Raw genomic sequence first — 23319 nt, 5'->3', positions numbered from 1 at the left:
AACAGAGTAATTAAAAGCCTGATGAGCTAATTGGTGCTGGGTGAGCCTGCAGGTGTTTGGATCGGGGAAGTGCGCTCACCGTGAACATACTCTTTTCAAATATGTTTTGTCTTTTGGTTTTATTCCCATTGAAGTGAAATATGAAGCTGATATTGGTCGGCCATTAAAGAAATCGGTACTAGATGCTCAAGATGATCGATAAGGCGGTAACGTGATTTCTCAATAGAATTTATTTACTGAATCCTGTTACCTAAAACAAAATCAGATGCCTAGGTAGATGCTGTGTTTACGCTTCCACTTTACTGTGATACCAATCTTGACTCCATACATTCCACAAAAAATGTTTTCTGCTTCAGCAAAACTGGATTTTACACGAGTGCACTCGTTGCAAGGATGAATTATGTCACTTTTGAGGAAGCCCAATAACTGGGCTCATCAGAAAGTGAAGACAACAGAAAGTCTTATCCGATGATGTTGGCTGCCTGGGGCTGAGCTCTCCGCTGGCAAAATTAGGTGCATGGCTGACAGGATGAGGGGAATAAATGATGTAGATGAGCAAAAACAAACAACAGTTTTCATGCACGGCAGAAGCTACATGTAGATTTTTCTGCTTTTGTTTGTCTGCCTGCCTGCTTTGCTGGTCCATTCCTAGATGTACATGCACAGTCACTTCCTCATATCTGTGACTCTGTCTTGTCTCCCACTTCCTCCCCCACATCTCTGCTCTCAGTCCTTCTCTCTTTCTCTCTCTCTCTCTCTCTCTTTCTCTCTCTCTCTCTCTCTCTCTCTCTCTCTCTCTCTCTCTCTCTCTCTCTCTCTCTCTCTCTCTCTTTCTATAACCCCATCCCCTCCCCTCTCTGTGGCAGCTGTGCTGGTGATGGCTGTGTGCCCATGGTGCAAGCTGGCTGTGGGGTCCCAGGTGGCTCACATGACAGTTATTGATGTTCAGGTGTTCAGCTCCTCTCACACAGGGACCCTGGAGCCACACAAGCACGCACACAGGCAAACCCACACACATTTGCACACATGCAGAAGCACAAAACACATGCGTGCACTCCGATGCTGTTTACATACCTACACAGAACGCATGCGTGTAGTCATGTACTTGCATAATTATCCATAAAAACCTGTGTATTTCCCTGTTGCTTCTGAGGAAGTGTAAGCAATACAATAACAAGTACAACTGAGAATTTGTGCCTGCAGCTTCTGGCATGTAAGGAGAGAAATTTTTATGGTTTTTTGGTGATCTTATATGTGGGACCATTTTCTCTGTGTGTGTGTGTGTGTGTGTGTGTGTGTGTGTGTGTGTGTGTGTGTGTGTGTGTGTGTGTGTGTGTGTGTGTGTGTGTGGTGGGATAGCCAGTGTCAGTACCAGTGCCCAGTGCAGTCCTAACACACTCCAGATGTGTCTGGCTAGCCAGGGAGTTGTTCTTGGCACAGCCTGTCTCGGCCAAATGTCACAAATACTTTCCTTTATTTAGGAATGGCTCTGAGTTAGTGGCTGGAGAAAAGAAGGAGGTGAGGATGGGCGGGTGGTGAGGGAATGAAGAACAGGGCAAAGGGAGGACAGGTAGATTTAAAAAAAAAAAAAAAAAAGCTCAGGGTGGGGGAGAGGTTCGGGGGGGGGGGGGACTAAAAGAGGAGATGTAGAAGGACAGAAGATAGAGAGGGAGGAGTGAGGGAAGCGGGAGTGAGGCAGAAACAGTCTAGCATCTGGATTTTATTAGCAGCCGTTGGGAAAATCTGAAAAGGAAGTTTTTTCTCTGCGAGCACGTCGGCAGCAGTGATATGCTGCACATAACCACTTCACTGCCGACGAGAGGAGCCAGGCCCTCCCAAAGGAGAACAGATGGTCGCTAGAACTTCAATACAATTACATCAACAGCTTTCACAGATATAAGCAGTGTATGACAGCATCCCTGCAGCTTTGAGAGGCAGAAATACGGCTTTTCTAACCTTAGCACCTCTGGTCCTGGATAAATTGTCTTTGATCTGTCCTCACCTTCTGCTTGTCCTGTAGTTATTCTTACGCTTCCCTCCCCAGTTTGATCATTTAAAAGAAAATGGAGATGTTTTCGACTTTGAAAAGCTAGGGAATTGTCAATGATCTGCTTGTTGTAATCTGATCAAAGACAGCCCGGCTGTTGTCAGTGCTTGAAGACAACCAGTCCTCCCCCATCCTCCCTTCCTTATTCCCCTGTTTGTTATTGGTCACCGTGTTTATTGTGCCATATGCTGCACATGTGTAATATCACAGCGATTCTTAAGTAACAAAGGGCAAAATGTCCATGTTTGTGTCCACAGCATGAGCATACGTATTTTGAAAACTTGTAAGCACGTGTGAAACCATCTGTGCATCTGTTTATAGTGTGTGTGTGTGTTTGAGAGTGTTCTTGAGCAACTGTAATCTGAACCGTAGGAGTGAGGACATTGCTATGAAGTTACCTTCAACAGGCAGCTTCAGAGTTAAGACTTAAGGTTAGAAATTGGTTTAGATTAGGCTTAGTGCGATGGGGACAGGGAATACACTACTTTAACGTGAGCCCTCATAAAGATAGATGTACAAGCGCGTTTGTGTGCGCACACACTGCACCGGCCTGCCTCCCACCCTGTCATTAGTGAGGGCTTTAAAGCCTCTGAACTCTAAATCAGCTCAAGATGAAGCGGAGTCTGGGATCTGTCTGCAGGAGCAGCCTCGGTGCAGACTCACAAATATTTATGCACACACGCACACACATTCCTATCTTACCTGTGGCGCGGTGCACCCTGATAACAAGGTAAATGTCAAAATGGAGAAGCAGGCACACAGACAGAAACAAATACATTGACTTGCTCTAGGTTTTGGGAAGATGACATTAATTGTGTGCTAATGATGTTCACACTCCTTTTTATTTGAATGATATTTGTGCTGGTACTATAATAATGGATTGTACTGTAGGTGCTGTAGCCCTTAGTCCCAGGTCCAAAAAGCAAGGCCTGCAATCCCCAGTGTTTTGATTCTAAGGCCTGGTGGGGGTCTGGGGGCCAGGGGCTTAGGCTCTGTTTGTGTGGACTCCAGCGGCGTGATAGGGAACAGATGTGGAAAGCCAGGCGGCTGGGCAGCCAGCCAGAGCAGCTGGGAGAAATTAAAAACAACAGCATTCCTGGAGACTAGGGGAATTACAGTGGGAGGGAGGGAGCGAGAGACAGAGAGAGAATTTTAGGGCTATGTGGTCACTGACAAGAGTCTCTGTGGAGTATGAGAGACTGAATAGACAGGGGGGATTTAAGGGGACTGTTCTGCAGTGGTTAGCTAAAGCTAATAAGTTTCAGCCGCATTTCCAGTGGAAGAACAAATGCCTAGATACACATACAGTCAACACGTGGGCATATGCATACGTAAAATGAGACCACGCTGCACAACCAGCATCTGAATGACCTTCTAATATCTTATCATTACATGGTGGTCGTCATATCTCTATCTGCGCTCGTCTTAAGGAACTAAAATGAAAACATGTGTCTCCGAATCTATAATGAGACCCTCAAATGACTTAGACAAACCACTGCACTGTGCACATGCCCGCGTACAGTATGTTATCTGTGGTTTTGTGTGTCTTGCAGTGAATTGTTTTTCATCTCGTTTCATCATGGCACAAGGAGAGAACAGGAGACAGAGAACATTTTTAGACTGAGGACTGTTTCTTTGGTGAGCAATCTTTTAGCCCTGATTACGTCAAATATAGAGAGATACAGCTGTTCAGAGAGTCTGAGAAACAGAGGCAAACAGCCTCAGAGAGGAAGGTAACGGTTGTATCGTGCAGTCTAATTTTCAGCACAATATTCAGAGATATTTTGGACCAAAAAAAAAGATGTATTTGTCCCTAAAGTGGCCTTCTTAGTAGACTCAGATGTGTGCAAGTGAGGGAGAAATAGCATAGTCCAAACCTGAATCTTAACCACAGGTCCACTTCACCTGCCATGCCCAGCTCTCTTTTTATACTTCTTTTGGTATAAATATTTTGTCCTTCAACACGAAGCACAATTGGAGCACAGATGGCCACAGATGGGGATGCAGACCTTGCAGACTTCCTAATGTATTAAAAGTAAAATCCAGAGCATGGTGTGTACGTGTGCGCCCTGTCTCTGTAGCTGGTCAGATTAAACAGCTGTCTATAATCCCACGGTGGGAGCAGACAGACTGAATGGTCCCCTTATCCTCGTCCTCTCCTCCTCGCCTCTCATCTCCTCTCCTCTCCTCTCAAAAACTAACCGTACACACTAGAAAAGATCTTGTACAGAGAGTGACATAATAAATTTGCTCAAAGACGAGGTTTACTGAAACATATGGCTGCATCTATAAAGGAATAAGACCACCAATTCAACAGCATGTAATGTGTTTTTACATGTTTAGTGCTGTATAGAGGAGCATCTATTTATACAAACCAGCCTCGTTTGCCTCTATCCACAACCTTGTGTGTTTATGTTTAGAGCGTCTGGCATCGGGCAAGTGCAGAGTGCCCCTCGTGTTCTTGAGGATCAGTGTGTCAATGGCTCTCACACTGCACACTCCAGTGTGGCACTCTTTAAATACAGACACCAGCTGTTGAACGGAGCTCTCAGAAATAGGCTAACACCAAGGACCGAGGCCGACTGAGGCAGGAGTTGTGTGTAGGAAAACATTTTGCAGGAGTGAAATGAAAAACACATTATGTGGTAGTGATTTGATATATTAGCTGATTACTATACTCCAGCTACACACCAGGGTAAAGGTACAAAAAGCCCAGTGAGTGTTAAACATTATGCCTCAGTAGCGATGCTGGTAGAGGTTTTATTAGCTCTTTTTGATTAGCAGAAATGCATTACCAAACATTATCTCTAACTGGTTATGTTTGGCTCAGGATGACATTAATTTATAAATCAAAAATACGCATTTGTAATGGCGTTCGCCACACGTTTCTTACATCAACAACATCCTCAAAGCACACAGACAAGATTCAAACATAGACAAACAAGGAAAAAGCAGCACGCAATGTCAGAGAGACAAAGGAGAAACTTCCAGACTCTCTTAAAAATTCAAAATGTGTGTGTTTTTACGGCAGGGGAAAGTTCGTAAACTTAGACAGTGAATCATACGCCTAATCATTTGTCCATTCTTGTGAAACTGGCAAAGTGATGTGTAATTTTTTCCTTTGTTTGAAAAAATATTGTCTCGGCATGTTGCTGTAACATGGTGCAGGCTCCTCTGTGCCTCTAGTGCATTTTACCAGCCAAGACAAGCAGCAGATATGTGTGAACACACTGTTTAAACAGATTTCATCTTGCGCTATTTTGTGTCATGTTTAATGATGGTAAAATCCGATATTTCAAAACCATCTGCTAAGGTAAAAGCCCCCAGACTACCTTAAAGAAGCTGACTGTGAGTTATTGAGTCAAGGGACACTTTATTGACTTTGCAAAAATGCTGTCTGTGGCAAATAATTATTTGTCTCCTCCTCTAAATTTGGCAAATATCTTCCAACCTTTGGTCGTTGTCTTCTCAGAGATACTTATTGTCACAAATAAGTTAGTCTCACTTACTGTGCTTGCATTATAATGCAGTTCACATCCATGATGTGCACATGAATGTGACATCAGCTCTGATATTGGCAGCAGGGATGCTTTAAACCAGTGGTATTATTTAACCAGATCATAAATGTGGTCTGATATTGTATTTTGGATGGTAACAGTAGAAAACAAAATACATCAACTGAGCCAAGAAAATTAAGGAAAGAGAGGAAAAGAAAGGTTTCTGTTGGCCCCTAAGTTGGTTTGCTTATACTGTTCTGCCAACTATATGAAGAGCTATGAAAGCTACTGTGCTCACTTGTTTGGGTTCTCTGTGTTAGTGAGGAAGGACAGAATTATTATTACTTTTTTTTTTAATCCAGTGATGACAAGACAGATGAAAATAAGAAAAAGAGAGAAGCTGAGGGATGGGGTAGGAAGCATTGAATGCCACATAAAGTCTACAGTGTGCTGCTTTGCCAGAGTAGAGAAGATGGGCCTCTGTCTTAGGCTTTGTTCATGAATAGATGGGTTTACTTGAGTAATAGAGTTTTAGTACTCAACCGTATGCATAAACTGAGTGTTAATAGTGATTTTATTGTTTCTTATGACATGGTGCGCATTCATTGCACTTTGCCAGTCACACACATCATTATAAAATATCTTCTCAAGCTGAAAAAGTCATCACACTCTCAGCTCAAGTTTACATTGCAGAAGGATCCAGCAGCTGCACTGACAGTCAGACAGAAAGACAACGCTCTATAGATAGCTAGATAAATAGATACATCAACTTAGTGTTTGCAGTTTTTCACATGGCCGTGTTTTTGTGTAAGATTTTTTGTACTACGTGAGGCCCTTTGCCACTAGTGTACAACGTAGCGCATCTGTCCACGCACATGCGTGTGGCCATGTCACATAAACCACGTGTTGTGTTTTCTTCTCATGTCCGTTGATGTACCATCCATTCCCTTCACACTCCAGAGCTTGGCCTTGCCTTGTTTGGTCCTGGCAGGCTGTCTGGCAGAGGACAGTGAAGCCTCTGGTAGCAGGACAGAGCCCCGCTGAAAGCCAGTCCACAGTGATGGACAGCAGCAGATCCAGCTGCACTTGTCACTGGCTATCAAGCCGGCTGTCTGAACTGGGGAACGAGAAGGGACAGGCGGGGGGAAGTGTGTGGGTGTTGGAGGTTACAGTGGAGGGGGTCTGATTGGGATGTCACAGCTACATGGATTGTGCATGGGTGAAGGAGAGAGAGCAAGAGGGAAGCGAAAGGGGGCTCTCAGTCAGCAGCAGCTGAGCTAGTGAGCAGGTGTTTTATGTCTCCCAGGCCCATGAATTTCCATCGGGAAAGACAAAAGAAGTTTGGATTCATTTCCACTTGCTGCATTGATTTGTTTTTGTTCTGTATATGTGGGGCTTCTGGCTTAAGAAAACATCTAATGGCTCCCAGGTGAAGATGTCAGTGCTCTCTTTTAAACCACCAGTCTCCACTTTGAAGTTTTAGGTATACATTTTTTTTGTTTTTGTAAAGCTGGAGTTCGTTCTTGACAAACTGTGTCTGTCTTCTCCTTTCATATTGTAGGTAGCAGAGTGCAGAAGGTTGGAACAATGCCAGATTCACCTGCGGATGTGAAAACCCAGCCCAGGTCCACCCCACCCACCATGCCTCCTCCACCCCCGGCTGTCAGCCAATCAACCAATCGCAATGCTTCGTTCACCCCTACCACCAGTAAATCAAGTAAGGATCCTTTCTATCTATTCCATCCTATTTTTAAGTAGGAAAAACAACACGTCCACTTTATACTTTAACATCTTTAGTCCGTGATTTATTTACTATGAGCGTCATCTAGAGTCCAAACTTTTTGGAATAAATTAATCATAACCCACTGAGCGCTTACACGCTGTGAGACGGGTGTAAGAAAAACACTGACTGGTGTGCTGCTTTGGTGACTTTTGAATGGAGTCGCTCTAAACCTTTATCTCATAGTAAACAGGATGTGGCTGTATGCGCTGGTGTCCAAGGCATTGTAAATGCTTCTTTACAGCATAGATTAGGTAGTTGGTATTGGGGTAAAAGCTACTTTACACCAAACTGGACCAGTTTGTGGTTTAGCTGTTAATATAGATGTCATATTTTAATCACAATGTCTATGATTTGTTGTGACTTTAGCCTTATTGTGTCTTTGCTAGGACTTAAAACTCTTCCTTCCTTCCCCTAAATTTGCCATGAAAACGAAAGTAGGGCTATTCCAGTAAGAATAAGAAAAATTCATTCGTTAAGACCTACCACATCCCGATCAGACTCTTCACAAATCCATACATTTTTGCAATACCTTAGCAGCCGTCTGCGATGAACTTCGCAGCCATTTGTTCTGCTTTTGTCATGTGTCACTCTATACGCTTGTGTAAAGGAAGAGAAATTCCAAATATGTGTTTCTTCACTGCTCTGATGAACAAGTGTTGAAGTCACTTGTGCGTCAGGTGTGTTTCCCTGCAGGCGTCCGTGTGTGCTTGTGTCTTTTGGAGTGCATAACGCCCTTGCTGGTGGGACAAGTGTCTTTGAGTGTCTATGTAAGTGTATGGCATTGTGTATGCGTGTGTGCCTATGTTGTTTACCAGCTGGTCAGGCGGCAGTCGGTTCAGGGTACATCGGCCAGGATGGTGTTTCAGTGTGTAGAGTGCTTTCTTCCCTATATAGCAATGGCAGACTATGTTGTTTCACCTGTTGTGGCGGGTGGTCAGGAGTGTAGATCTCTCCTTGCACCTCTCCCTCGCTCTCTAAAACCAGAACACAAGTGCAGCCTATTAGAATCACATGGGTTAGTCCATATGTGTTCAGGCCCTCGTTCTATGGATTAGAGCAACAAGCATGCCTGAGAGGAACCAAAGCAGCTACACACCAGTGGACATTGGAACTGCCTATAGTCTTTGCTTTATCAAAATATGATGGAAAAGTATCATACCCGACAGTAGCTCACTACAGAGCCCTAAAAATACACACTGAAAAGATTACGCAGCTGGTTGGATGCTGTGCTCACTGTAAGTGCTGTCATATGCTGTTATCGTGAAGTTTAAGCTATATACAGCTTTAGAAATTTTAGAAATCAGGTATTCCAGCAAACACGCAGCATTCATACCCAGACGCAAATATATTTATTTAGATTTGGTGAGACACGGGACTGACCGGAGAAGAGCATTTCAGGGGAGAGGTCATACGTGTTTTTGTTTTTCTCTGTTTGTTTGTGCCTGCATTAAGAAAAATACGCGAGTGAGTATAAATGTGTATGAATGCTGTGCCTATTCTGAACCTCAAAGCTGCAAATGTACTTTCAGCTGGTGGACATGTGCGGGCCCAGATTTAGCTACACACCTGCTACTGGAATAAAAGTAACACAGGCCATAGGACTATTTTTGGCATCTCTTTAACAAGTTCCTCATATAGTTGTGTCCTAGTGAGTGAGTGAGTGAGAAGCGGGGCGAAATAGACGGATACAGAGGCAGATGGATGGGTCGGGGTGGGAGTCAAATGGTACCACTTGTGAGACAGCTGAAGTTGCTGCAAACACACACTCACGGCATCTAGCAGAAAATTGCATCACTACAGTTGTCATTTACTGGAGGCGTGGTATCGACTTTAAACCTGTTGTGTGCTTTATTTAATTCATCTCAGCCAAACACTCTTCTGTCAGCAGGATTTAAAAGCTTCTGCCCTTGTCATGCCCCTAGATCTGTCAGATGCCCCTCGGGCCCCTCCGAAACTACTGACCCAGTTCACGCCGCCTCCTCCTCCTGTCTGTTTATCTGCAGTGCTGAATGGGAGCAGCCACTCTCCTACATCGCTAAACGGTGCTCCATCCACTCCTAACGGCTTCAGCAACGGGCCGGCCATGTCCTCGACAGCCTCGTTGTCCAACCAGCAGCTCCCGCCGGCCTGCGGTGCCCGGCAGCTCTGCAAACTGAAGCGCTTCCTGACCACGCTGCAGCAATTTGGCAACGACATATCGCCTGAGATTGGAGAGAGAGTGCGCAGCCTCGTCCTGGGACTGGTGGTAAGTTGTGATTATGCTCGTGTAGAATTTGCCTGATGAATCTTTTCAGTAAAAACGTTTTGTATAAATATCTGAAGCTACATTAAGCTCTTACGTGGAACTTATTGTGTTATTTACTCATTGAGAATCAAGAATGTGTGCACAGAATACAAACAGATATAAGCACGTGGAGAAGACAATAAGGAAATGGCATGTGTTGGAATGATTGTGCGAGTGATCTATAAAGCATTAAAAGCACTTTTTTCTTCTTGTTGTCTTGGATAGAATTCCACTCTCACCATTGAAGAATTTCACTCTAAACTTCACGAGGCCACCAACTTCCCTCTGAGGCCGTTCGTCATTCCTTTCTTAAAGGTAAATGTCTGCACATTTCAACAAATCAAGCCTGATGTCCTCTAGGTAAATGCACAAACTTTACTTCTCACTGTGGTCAGCGCTCAGGACAGCATTTCAGTGAAAGTATTCAAAGAGCAGTAAAAAGGGGAATCTATATGTGTACAGTGTGTACATGCGGTAGACATCATACTGTACATAAACAGTGGTAAGACGTGCATGGTAATGTCTGACAAAAAGGGTGAGTGTGAGTTTGTGTGTGTGAGTGTCAGACCTCCTGGCGTGCGATGATCCTCCACATCTGGGACATCGCAGCAATAGCTGTGTTATATCAACCAGACAGGTCTGAGAGAGCTATTTGACAGCACTGTTGCACACACATTCACACGTACACACACAGATAAAAGACACACAACAGCACACCCCGGAGAAAGAGAGGGAGACACATGGTAGAGGAATGTGTCAAGGGACCTGTCTTATCTCATCCTGTCTCTTCATCTATCACTTTCTTTTTCCTCACCCTAATCTGGCATTATTTCACTCTCACCCCATCTATCTGTGATTCCACCGTGAATTTCTAGCTCTTTTCCTGTCCACTCAACAATCTATGTTCCTACAGGTTCAGTAAATCTACAGCATGTCCTTCCTATATCAACTTACATACTGTCTTCCCTCTTTTTTCCACTGAAGGCAAACCTGCCCTTGCTGCAGAGAGAACTGCTTCACTGTGCCAGGTTGGCCAAGCAGACCCCAGCTCAGTATCTGGCCCAACACGAGCAGCTACTCCTGGACGCAAACGCCAACTCACCACTCGACTCCTCCGAGATAATGCTGGAGATGAATGAGCATGGCAAGAGAAGGACCCCTGACAGGTAACATCTCTCTGTTTAAAAACAAGAAAGCACGACTTCAGAAATGAACATGCAGAGTCTTACACAGACTGTTGTAAATGAATTATTTTAGGGTATTTCAGAATGCCAAGCGACAAGGGGAGGCTATAAATCCTCTGTGCGGGAGGCGGAAGTCTGGACAGCCCTGATGCCAGACTGCCTCTGCCAGCTGTCTGGGAGGGAGGAGAGAGATAAATGCAGCATAGGAAAAGAAAAAAGAGAGACTGAGAGGCGAAAGAAAACGAGATCCAAAGGGGAGCGCAGGGAGCGAAGTACAGTACATGTCCTGAACATTATCCAAAGACAGACAGGAGGTCTAACAGAGCTATTGTCCCACATTTCTCCCCGGCACTCTGATTTATTCGCTCAGCTAAGAGGATAACACACGAGAGAATTAACTGACGTTTCCCTTTTTCATTTCTTCCTTCTTCTCTTACTGGCACTGCCCTTATTTTGCATTTGACTTCTTCACCCCGCTCTCTCGCTCCCCTTCTTACATCGCCTGACCTGCGGGCTCCCGGCCGCTGTCCATATGTCAGAGACGTGTCCAGATGGCGATGTGCTGGCCACAATGCTGAGCACATCCTAGGCAGGGTGTGGGGAGACAGGTGGTGGCTATGGTTTTGAATGGGACTAGAGGTTGGAGCTGGACATGCAATCCCACTGTAATCCCCACACATCCTCTTCACAACCTCTGGCTTATACGCAGCAGGCAGGACTCAGAGGACAGGAGGTGGGGGTGTACAGCTGGGCCAAGGCCTACGTCATGCCAGCTATACCTCTGATTTGCTAGACAGTACAACCAGGGATGTGTACGATTATAGCTGACATGCACAATAATATAGACACAGATAACTGAAAACGAGTACGCACACACATAAACACACACCATCATCATCAGTGTTGCATTTATTCGCCTTTGATCCCCAGGATAATAAAGAGTGATTTCCATCTGAATGCCTAGCTATTGCCATCCAGCTAAACAGATTAATATCAACACTCCCATTTAAACTGTCCAGATGGCTTGAAAACACAACCTCTCGCACACACACACACTTAAAGTACACAGACACAAATGAGTGTCACTAAACATCTGCCAAACACACAGCATTCAGCCCATATTGCCCCTTAAGCCCAAGAGCAGGGTGGGAGAAATACTTGCAATCTAAGAGTAGGCTGAGGGATATTCAGATTAAGAGCTTGAGATGCAGGGTGTATGCTTGGACTTGGTTTTGTTTGGTACATATGGCGTACAGCTGTGCAAAAGCTTTGCAGAGGCACTGACTTACCGCAGTTGAACAACAAGCACCTCTCAGCAGGGATACGCAAGATGTGTGCGTGAGGATGTATGTGCGCTGGCATACACCATATGGTAGTTGCTCAACTTTAAAAAAAGACAGATTTGTGTTCCTTCCTGAAGCCTCTTCAAACAGGTTTAACTTGCAATACTGGAGTCTTCATTTAATAATTATCCATCAGACTCTGCTGTTACCATTTGATATTTAACCGTACACCAAATACAAAGACACATTAGAAGACAGACAACAGATAGCTATCATAAAAGGAATCACATCTACATGTTTAGAGCTAGTCTTTTCTCCTAAAAGGAGATTCTGGCTTTCACTTTATTTTGCTCTCCTGAACTCTGACATAATACATTGGCATTGGATATCAATGCTTGCAAAGCCATCCCACAGTTTCCATATTAGTCACTGTGGTCTGGCAAGGCCAAGGATGGAATAACAAGAGAAGCATGTAGTCTGTATAGAGGTTGATTTTATTCTTGCAGACATGCCAAAGTGAGATGATATATATATATATATATATATATATATATATATATATATATATATATATATAGAGAGAGAGAGAGAGAGAGAGAGAGAGAGAGAGAGAGAGAGAGAGAGAGATAGATAGAGAGATAGATAGATAGATAGATAGATAGATAGATAGATATGAGATGAATAATAATGAGTTTTGTGTATTTTTAAGCATTATGACACTTGAGATAACATTGGAAAAAAGTTTTAAAGGCTTAAAGCTCTCTAAACTTAACTTTAAATAGGATACATTTGCAATTACTTTACCACTGATGACATCCAAAAAAGGAAAAAAGCAAAATAATTTGTGGCTATGCCGCTAAATCACCGTTTCCAGGCCATCTGGGCTCAGAAACACTGAATTAATCCACCACCCTGTCCTCTTTCACAGGACCAAAGACAGCTCTGAGAGAGATGGGTTGCACCCGGAGCACCTGGCTAAGAGGCCCTGCACCATCAGCCCCAGCCAACGCTTCAGCCCCAGCACAGGTCTTCCTGCTCACCCTCCTCTCAATGGACTCCCCACACACCCTCCCAATGGCATCCCCCACCCGCCAAACCCCCAAGTGGGACCCCAGCACTATCGTTTAGAAGACATGGCTCTGGCACACCAATACAGAGATGCTTACAGGCATAACGAACACCGCGAAGTCCGTGACAGGCACCGGCAGACAGGTAGAACAGCTGCAAAGCATTCATTTGGTTAGATAAGTCAGTAATACCACAGTGACACTACACACAGTTTCACGGTCAAGACCGAGCGAGCTTCAGTGTATATAAATGGGGTGTATGTAGAGAACAAAGGCCACCTGTCAGTCCAGTGTGATAATCCTTGTGGCACTGTGTCTATAAAAAGACCACAGCCATACATGCCCATGTGGTCACCTGCAGCAACCATACATGCCTTCCTTCTGGTTCTTATACAAACAATCTCACTGATTAGATATGAGCGTGTGTTTTATTATAAACAATGTATAGACAATGTTAGAGCGTGTTTCAGTGACTCTTCTAATTTGATTTGTGCTAAATTTGTATAATGCAGCGTCTTTATATGCTTTATTATGGGACTTACATTAAAATGCATACAGCAGGAGTTGTACAGGAAATATAAAAAATCAAAAAACAAGAAAATTAAAGCAGTGCGCTCAGCTAATGGACAAAGCTAACAACTGCTGCCTTACTGACATAGCTAGTAAGGCCTAAGAAATAAGTCAGGGAGTTTATTTCATTATGTCGACACAGTTATTTAAAAAAAATGAGTTGATGATGTGTGAAGTCTACATGACAATAATGTGGCACAAACTTCTTTGTGTTTGTGGGTTTCTTTTTTTATAGCAGTCCACGGAGCTCGCCAAGAGGAAGTGATTGATCACCGTCTTACAGATCGAGAGTGGGCAGAGGAATGGAAGCACCTCGATAATGTACGAATCTGCAAAGCAGCTGTGTTTAATGACAACCACCTTTTTACTTCCATCCATCCATCCATCTTCATCCGCTTTGTCCGGGGCCGGGTCGCGGGGGCAGCAGCCTAAGCAAAGAGGCCCAGACCTCCCTCTCCCCAGCCACCTCCTCCAGCTTATCCGGGGGAATACCAAGGCGTTCCCAGGCCAGCCGAGAGATATAATCTCTCCAGCGTGTCCTGGGTCTGCCCCGGGGCCTCCTCCCGGTGGGACATGCCTGGAACACCTCACCCAGGAGGCGCCCAGGGGGCATCCTTGTCAGATGCCCGAACCACCTCAGCTGGCTCCTTTCGATGTGGAGCAGCAGCTGCTCTACTCTGAGCCCCTCCCGGATGGCCGAACTTCTCACCCTATCTCTAAGGGAGAGGCCAGCCACCCTTCGGAGGAAGCTCATTTCTGCCGCTTGTATCCGCGATCTCGTTCTTTCGGTCACTACCCACAGCTCGTGGCCATAGGTGAGGGTAGGGACGTAGATCGACCGGTAAATTGAGAGCTTCGCTTTTACACTCAGCTCCCTCTTCACCACGACGGACCGGTGCAGCGTCCGCATTACTGCAGCTGCAGCCCCAATCCGTCCGTCGATCTCCGGCTCCCTTCTCCCATCACTCGCGAACAAGACCCCGAGATACTTGAACTCCTCCACTTGTGGCAGGAACTCATCCCCGACCCGGAGTAGGCACTCCACCCTTTTCCGGCTGAGAACCATGGCCTCAGATTTGGAGGTGCTGATCCTCATTCCCGCTGCTTCACACTCGGCTGCGAACCGTTCCAGTGCGAGCTGGAGGCCTTCACCCGATGAAGCCAACAGAACCACATCATCTGCAAAAATCAGAGATGAGATTCTGAGGCCACCAAAGCGAAAGCCCTCCGCCACTTGGCTGCACCTAGAAATCCTGTCCATAAAAATTATGAACAGAACCGGAGACAAAGGGCAGCCCTGGCGAAGCCCATCACCCACCGGGAACGAGTCCGACTTATTGCCGGCAATGCGAACCAAGCTCTTGCAACGGTTGTATAGGGATCGAATGGCCCGTAGCAATGGGCCAGACACCCCATATTCCCGCAACACCTCCCACAGGACACCCCGAGGGACACGGTCGAATGCCTTCTCCAAGTCCACAAAACACATGTAGACTGGTTGGGCAAACTCCCATGCACCCTCAAGTATCCTGGAGAGGATAAAGAGCTGGTCCAGTGTTCCGCGACCAGGACGAAAACCGCATTGTTCCTCCTGTATCCGAGGTTCGACTAACGGACGAACTCTCCTTTCCAGCACCCTGGCATAGACTTTCCCAGGGAGGCTGAGGAGTGTGATCCCCCTGTAGTTGGAACACACCCTCCGGTCCCCTTTCTTAAAGATGGGGACCACCACCCCGGTCTGCCAGTCCACAGGTACTGCCCCTGATCTCCACGCAACATTGCAGAGGCGTGTCAACCAGGACAGCCCTACAACGTCCAGAGCCTTCAGGAACTCGGGGCGGACCTCATCAACACCAGGGGCTCTGCCACCAAGGAGTTGTTTAACTGCCTCAGTGACCTCGCCCCCGGAAATTGGTGGGTCATTCCCCTCATCCCCAGACTCTGCTTCCTCCTCGGAAGACGTGTCAGTGGGATTAAGGAGGTCCTCGAAGTATTCCTTCCACCGCCTGACAATTTTCTCAGTCGACGTCAGCAGCGCTCTGCCAGCACTATACACAGTGCAGGTAGAGCACCGCTTTCCCCTCCTGAGACGACTGACGGTTTGCCAGAATCTCTTCGAGGCAGTCCGAAAGTCTTTTTCCATGGCCTCTCCGAACTCCTCCCACACCCGAGTTTTTGCTTCAGCCACTGCCCGAGCCGCATTCCGCTTGGCCTGTCGATACCTGTCGGCTGCCTCCGGAGTCCCACAGGCTAACCAAGCCCGATAGGACTCCTTCTTCAGCCTGGTGGCTCCCTTCACCTCTGGTGTCCACCATTTGGTTCGGGGATTACCACCACGGCAGGCACCCACCACCTTGCGGCCGCAGCTCAATGCAGCAGCTTCGGCAATGGAGACTCTGAACATGGTCCATTCGGACTCAATGTCCCCAGTCTCCCTCGGAATGCTGTCGAAGCTCTGCCGGAGGTGTGCGTTGAAGATCTCGCGGACTGGGGCCTCTGCTAGACGTTCCCAGCACACCCTCACTACGCGTTTAGGTGCACCAGGTCTGTCCAGCGTCCTCCCCCGCCACCTGATCCAACTCACCACCAGGTGGTGATCAGTTGACAGCTCAGCCCCTCTCTTTACCCGAGTGTCCAGAACATATGGTCGCAGGTCTGCTGATACGATTACAAAATCGATCATCGACCTACGGCCTAGAGCGTCCTGGTGCCACGTGCACTTATGGACACTCTTATGTTCGAACAGGGTGTTCGTTATGGCCAAACTGTGGTTAGCACAGAAGTCCAATAACAGAGCACCGCTCGGGTTCAGATCAGGGAGGCCGTTCCTCCCAATCACGCCCCTCCAGGTCTCGCTGTCGTTACCCACGTGAGCATTGAAGTCTCCCAGCAGGACAACAGAGTCTCCAGGTGGAGCACCCTCCAGCACCCTCCCCAGGGACTCTAAGAAGGCTGGGTACTCTGAACTGCCACTTGGCGCATAAGCGCAGATGACAGTCAGGACCCGTTCCCCGACCCTAAGGCGCAGGGAACAAACCCTCTCGTCCACCGGGAAAAACCCCAACGTACCGACAGCAAGCCGAGGGGATATTAGGATACCCACCCCAGCCCGCCGCCTCTCACCAGGGGCAACTCCAGACTGAGACAGAGTCCAGCCCCTCTCCGGGAGACTGGTTCCAGAGCCCAAGCCATGTGTAGAGGTGAGCCCGACTATATCTAGCCGGTACCTCTCAACCTCACGCACTAACTCAGGCTCCTTCCCCACCAGAGAGGTGACATTCCATGTCCCTATTGCCAGTCTTGGCAGCCGGGGGTCAGTCCGCCAGGGCCTCCGCTCCTGGCCGCCACCCAGCACACAATGCACCCGACCCCTATGGCGCCTCCTGCGGGTGGTGGGCCTGCGGGAGGATGGGCCCATGTCTCCTCTTCGGGCCCGGCCACCAGACGCTCGCCCTCGGGCACCCTCCCCGGGCCTGGCTCCAGGGCGGGGCCCCGGTAACCCTATCCCGGGCAGGATAAACTGTTCCCTCAGTGTCCTTTTCATAAGGGTCTTATGAATCGCTCTTTGTCTGGTCCCTCACCCAGGGCCAATTTGCCATGGGAGACCCTACCAGGGGGCAAAAGTCCCCAGACAACATAGCCCCTGGGATCCCTGGGACACACAAACCCCTCCACCACGATAAGGTAGCGATTCATTCAAAATCAAACAATGGGGGGGGGGGGGGGGGAGTTTGTTTTAGTGCAATTGACGGCATGCAGATGACAGGGACAGGAGCTGCTGACAGACAGTTGACCTTACGAGGTCTGCGACAGTGCGGTGAATTAACAACAGACACACACCTATCTGGATTCCTAGCACTCAACTCTATGAGAAACCATGTAGGCTAGAGACACATACATGCACACACAATGCAAGAGTGAGAAACACAGAGAGAGAGAGAAACAGGGCCCCAGATGGAGCTCAGGACCCAGCAGAGAGCAGCTCCAGCTGGGGTGAGCAGCTGAGACAAGAGCTGCAGTCATGGAGAGAAACCGGCCAGGCCTGGACCCCTGCCAAATTAGAAACACTTCACTGAAATAAATATAGCTAACTCAGAGGGGAGGGAGGTGGTGGAGAGGCAGGGGAAAGAAGTCAGAGATGGAGAGAGGGAAAGACGAATGGGAATAATGATATAGATTGAATGTCAACCATGCTAAACCCATTTAGCAGATCTTTCTATGTCTGGAAAGTCAGGGCACTTTGGAAAACAGTTACACTGGTTACAATAAAGGGGGAGGTGGAGGGGGAAGGAAATCTGTTGAGCTGGCAAGGAGCAGAGCAGAAGGGTAGAAGGAATCGGTTCAACACTGTCATCAGCAGCCCAGCTGTTAAATTATCATCGTTGCGTCATCGTAATGCTGTCAGACGTTCACCAACAAGCACGGAATTCATGAACAAATAGGTCGAGACACTAACACACACTGCTCGCAAGCACACGTCTGGTTTTGGGACAGGAAAAGTGGCTCGAAAAGTGGCTCTTAAGTTTTGGAGAGGTTTTGTTCTCATGAGCTATTAGGAAAAACAATCCATTTAAAAATCTGGTCCCTTTCAAAACCTTTCATTTGAAACTTCCCTCCCATTAGTTTACTTTTTTTCTGGGGCGGAGGGGACCAGTAAACGTCTCCTCTTGTTCATTAATCACTTTAAGTAAATATCATTTGCCTTTGCAGCTCCTCAACTGCATCATGGACATGGTAGAGAAGACAAGGCGCTCTTTGACAGTGCTGCGCCGCTGCCAGGAGGCCGACCGGGAGGAGATGAATCACTGGATCCGGCGCTACAGTGACGTGGAGGAGATGAAAAAAGGTGGGAGCAACGGACAGCACTGCCTTCCTCCTCCTCCTCTTCCTCCTCCTCACCACAACTCCTCCTCCAACACAGCTAGCAGCAGCGAGTCACTGCCCGTAGGAACTTCCTCGGCTGCTGAAAGGCAGACAGGCAGACAGACAGGTAGACAAACACACGCAGGGTATGTTTGGCAAAGCAAAACACTCACGGCAAGGTAGGGCTTACTTAAAATGCTGGAAACGCCGTAATATATCAATTTAGACACAGAGAGTTAGTCAGATGATGATATTTACAGCAGATTTACAAATTTTAGCTCAAACTGTGAGGCATACAAAACATCTCCTTGCAATATCCTGGATCTTTAACCAGCTGATTGCACCCTTATGTCGACAGCATGCTCATTCGTAATTAAGATTTGTATTCACGTCTAGCTCCCATATTCCACTTCCTTCCCACAAATAGTTGGAGAAAGTCTATGGCAGCCTGTTTACTGTACTGATGTTGCCACATATATATATACACACATTTTACCTTTTTATACCTTTTTATCGATTCCAAAAATAGAACTGGAAACTGTAGGGCAGTCATGGATGGATGTGTGTTCGAGCAGATCAACAGTTTGTCTCCATGTGCATGCAATCGACACTGAGTGTGAGCCTGCGTGTGTGTTTCAGAGATCCATCGAGACTTCTTACACAGGCCTCCCTCAGGATACCTCCCGGAAGAAATCTGGAGGAAAGCTGGTAAGAGTCAAGCATCTTCCTTCTTCTTCTTCTTTCTATTGTCTCCGTGATTGACCTCACACAGACTAACAAAACACACACACAAACACTGTCGTCATTCTTCACGGCCCTCACCCCGGCTGCAGACAGACAGAGCAGAGGCCTTACAGCTGTAGGTCCATCAGGCCAGAGGATTGGACGTCCTCTGTGTCATTAGGATAAATGCCCTCCATCTGTCACCACCATGAAAGGCCACTGCAGTTAAAGCTGCAGTGAAAATGCAGTCAGTGGGCCTACGGTAGGCCGCGGCAGCACAGCACAGCACAAGGTGGAGTTTTAACTGGTCTCCATCATCGGGAGCACTTGAATTTTTATCCCACTTTTTCCACTCACATTTCATACACAGACCTTTGACTGAAGGGAATAAGAAACAAACTGCTGAGATATAGAGACAGAAGAAGAAGAAATCCAAAAAAAGCTTTATTTTTGGCTAATTTTGCCAAAAGGAAGCAGGTGGGAGCGTTGCACCGCATGGGACCTGCATGTTAGATAGAGCCTGTCCCGGGAGCGGTCTGGTTCAGCCCTTGTTCCACCTCAGTCCCAGCACCATTATTCTGCACTCATACTCCAATACTCTGCGGAGGAATAGATGCTGCTGCTGTCTGCAAAATACTGTGCTGCATTTTCACCGGCAGCAAAAGGCTCTTTTAATTGCAGTTGTTTTTCATACAGGTACTACAAGCATCCCGCTCTCCCCAGCACTAAAGCACCTCCAAAACAAGCAGGGTGAGTAACATATCTCACTCCCAGCATCTCACCTCCAATGTTTGTGTGCGTGTATGTGCATAAGTGTCAGCTCTATCTCAGCACCCTGGTAGTCTGTGCTGATGTAGCTGCGGCACCTCTCGCTTTTTTTTATTAAAACCAGACACGTGTTCTCTGGTCTGGTTCACATTGAGAGACTGCATTGCTTTTGAAAAATAAGATCTGAAGTGTGAAAAAGCAGACAGAAATAACACATCTCAGGGACTTGCCAAATCCCTGCAGAATTAAAACGTTAATATTGCCGCCCCCGTGTTTTCCATTAAGTGCTAATTGCCCCAGCATCTGCTATGCAGTCTCCTTGATAAGAATTAATTAAATTTGCAAACTAATCTTAGTGGTGCATGCATTAGGCCAGATAATTGAGAAGCTTGGAATAATGCAGATAGTGTTTGCAAGGTAGAGAAGAAAGAAGAGGAGGAGAAGGAGGGGTGTAGGGAGGGGGGGGGGGGGGGGGGGGGGGGAGTAGGAATAAAATGAAGGTAGTGAGGGAATGACAGGATGTGGGACAGGACAGACACGTGTACCTTAAGTGTAACTATATGTGTACAGTGTTGACAGAATGCAAACTTTTTTTTAGCACAAGAGCGCTGAATTCACACAAGCTCACATAGAGCTCCATGCACACGCTGCCATGCGCATGTACACAGCAGCAAAGTGTGGATAAGGCTCCCCCTCACTCCCTATCTTTCTGCACAGTAGTTTGAAACAACTGGAGTGGAGCGGCAAGGAAAAGTGACAGTTATTTATGAGTTCCCCTTCAAACAAACATTGACTGGAGGAAATGTTGAGCAGGGGAGAGAACTGCGTCGTCTAACCCGCCTAGCAATCCACTTTAGGGTGTCATTTGTGTCTTTATGCGTGTGCGCACGTTGCTATAATTGGGTCATGTGGGTTATCTGGAGAAATATTATTCAATGTATGAAAATATTGCTGTCTTTGCTGGTAGAAAATATGTTAGAGGAATTCACATCTTGTCATCGCAACATACCACATTAGCATTTGAATGCTAAACAGTGTGTTTTTGGCAAACTATTTCCGAGGCGAATGAAGTCCTACGGGAAAACATGTTGTGCGCTGCGAGGCCAGTAATGAAAGACCACAAAACGTAATCACTTCTGCTTCTTACTGAGAAGGAACTACAGGAAGTTTCTATTTTCGACTGCCATCTGGAAAGGAGTCTACCCACCTGCCTGTTATAAAAACAAAGCCTCCTTACTCATATGGTGGACTCCTGCTGGAAAAACAAAAGACCATGTGATGAAGCCTACATTGTAGGAAGTCAGCCGGTGGAGATATGTGTGCCGGCTGCGGGGGGAAATTATTCGCCCTTTACTGTAAACTCTTGTCAGTTTCTGGTAAAACTGTTCTTGTGATAGGATGACAATTCATTCAGGGTGCTTGATGAACAACCGAGTTGGTGACATCTGCTGTTGTCAGCTCTGAAAATGATTGTGACCAGACGTGTTTGAATAAATGACTGAAGTCTGGTTTCTTTTCTTTTTTTCACACTTCTCCTGGCATAAAGTTTTAAATCTTGGATGATGTACATCTGTTTGCTGCGTTACAACAAGACGGCAGCTTAAAGAGCCTTAATAAAGGATGACAGACAGAGCAGGCTGGATGGGACGATGGCCATAAGCACTAACACTCTCTCTCTTTCTCTCTCTCAGAGGAGGCAGTGAATGAGGTGAAGCGACAGGCGATGTCGGAGCTGCAGAAAGCAGTGTCAGACGCTGAGAGGAAGGCTCATGAGATGATTTCTGCCGAGCGCTCCAAAATGGAGAGGGCACTGGCTGAAGCCAAGAGGCAAGCCTCTGAGGATGCATTAACAGTCATCAACCAGCAGGAAGACTCCAGTGAAGTGAGTATCACAGACCCCCTACCGACATATTGCCTCATCCTTCTCTCATTGGAACTTTAAATTCCTTAATCAGTCATCAGGCCCTTTGTTTTAAGGCTTTCTTGATCCATTACCCTTTGCTCCCCTTACCTGTCACGTCCGCAGTGGCAGACGAGTGGAGGTTGGACGTAGGACCCAAGATGCAAGCACTGACTTTGATGAGAGTGAGCTTTATTGTGACGGAGATAGAACAAACAGCAAAGGAGGTGGCAAGTGCTGAACCTAAGATTAACTAAACTGGGAAAAACTAACACAAGCAGACCTGAAATGGCGCTGCAGGGAGACTCAGGGAACCAACATAGGGTGATGCAGGGAAATAACTGCAACAGGCAGGAGAACACACAGGGCTTAAATACACACAGCAATAATCAAGAGATGAGAGACAGGAGGGGAACACACCTGGGAGAAATCAGAGCTGACGAGACAGGGGAAACGTAAACTGAACACACTCACATACACAGAGAACCAGACAAGACACTGAACTTAACAGACAGACTCACGGGCATACAGTGTGACACCATGGACAGAGAGGGAACACGGAGAAGTGGGAGCAGGCAGGCATAGAACAAAACCCTAACAAATGGCAAACCTTAACAAAAGATATAACAGAATAAACAAGAACACAGAATAATATAAAAAAACACAAAACACTGAGTCGACAGACTCAGGACCATGACATCACCTTGCATTGTGTAATCCATGCAGCTGGCTTCTCTCGGTTTGGTGCAGCAGCAGCATGTTGTCATCATTACTGCAGAAGCAGTCCAGTTGTCTGTGTAAATAAAAGCAGACAGACCCAGATGGTTGGAGCAGAGTGCCAGGCTGAGGCCATTAGTGAGCAGTTGACCACCACCTGCTGGTAACACAAACCAGTGGCCTTGGACCAAGAATTAAATCCATAACATTGAATCCCCATGCAAAGAGGAGCAGACAAATTGTGGATGACACACACAAACTGGCTTGTAAATGCCACTTAGTTTAGGTTTTAACATGTACAATGTGAGAAATTGTTTTAAAAATACAGTATTCTGAACTGTAATGCATTGTTTTTGATGAATAAAGTTAAAAAAAAATGCAAAAGCTGATGCCTTTGAAGAACATACCTACTGTGCAGTCTTGTGGTATAATATAGTTGTTGTTTTATTTTCATATCACCCGAATGACACACTGTGTTACATCGTAACGATACTGTAATATTTTTGGGAAAAATAACCTGCATAGTCAAGTAGTCAAGTATTTATTTATTGTCATTGTCAAAGAACAATGAAATTGCGTTTGGGGCTTCCGTACAACCCGTAAAAAACAAAACAAAAAAAAAACCAAATACCC

The 23319-nt window shown here is 46.5% G+C and overlaps 1 protein-coding gene across 6 annotated transcripts in view; it reads left to right on the top strand.

Annotated features, from left to right (window-relative positions):
• Positions 1-23319, top strand: part of cbfa2t3 (CBFA2/RUNX1 partner transcriptional co-repressor 3) — a 46683-nt gene that overhangs the window by 16180 nt on the left and 7184 nt on the right. For 2 of the 6 annotated variants that reach the window (XM_080883935.1, XM_080883936.1), the window contains exons 2-11: positions 7106-7261; positions 9250-9572; positions 9837-9926; positions 10596-10777; positions 13007-13290; positions 13951-14036; positions 18426-18705; positions 19218-19286; positions 19998-20051; positions 21761-21951. In XM_080883935.1, the coding sequence (XP_080740061.1) occupies positions 7106-7261; positions 9250-9572; positions 9837-9926; positions 10596-10777; positions 13007-13290; positions 13951-14036; positions 18426-18705; positions 19218-19286; positions 19998-20051; positions 21761-21951 (1715 nt within the window). The remainder of the gene's footprint in view (positions 1-7105; positions 7262-9249; positions 9573-9836; positions 9927-10595; positions 10778-13006; positions 13291-13950; positions 14037-18425; positions 18706-19217; positions 19287-19997; positions 20052-21760; positions 21952-23319) is intronic. The other 4 variants (XM_080883938.1, XM_080883939.1, XM_080883940.1 and 1 more) reach the window with 3 other exon arrangements.

This window comes from Rhamphochromis sp. 'chilingali' (assembly GCF_963969265.1).
Source record: "Rhamphochromis sp. 'chilingali' genome assembly, chromosome: 6".
Classification (NCBI taxonomy): Eukaryota; Metazoa; Chordata; class Actinopteri; order Cichliformes; family Cichlidae; genus Rhamphochromis; species Rhamphochromis sp. 'chilingali'.
This window is presented reverse-complemented; position numbering and strand designations above follow the sequence as displayed.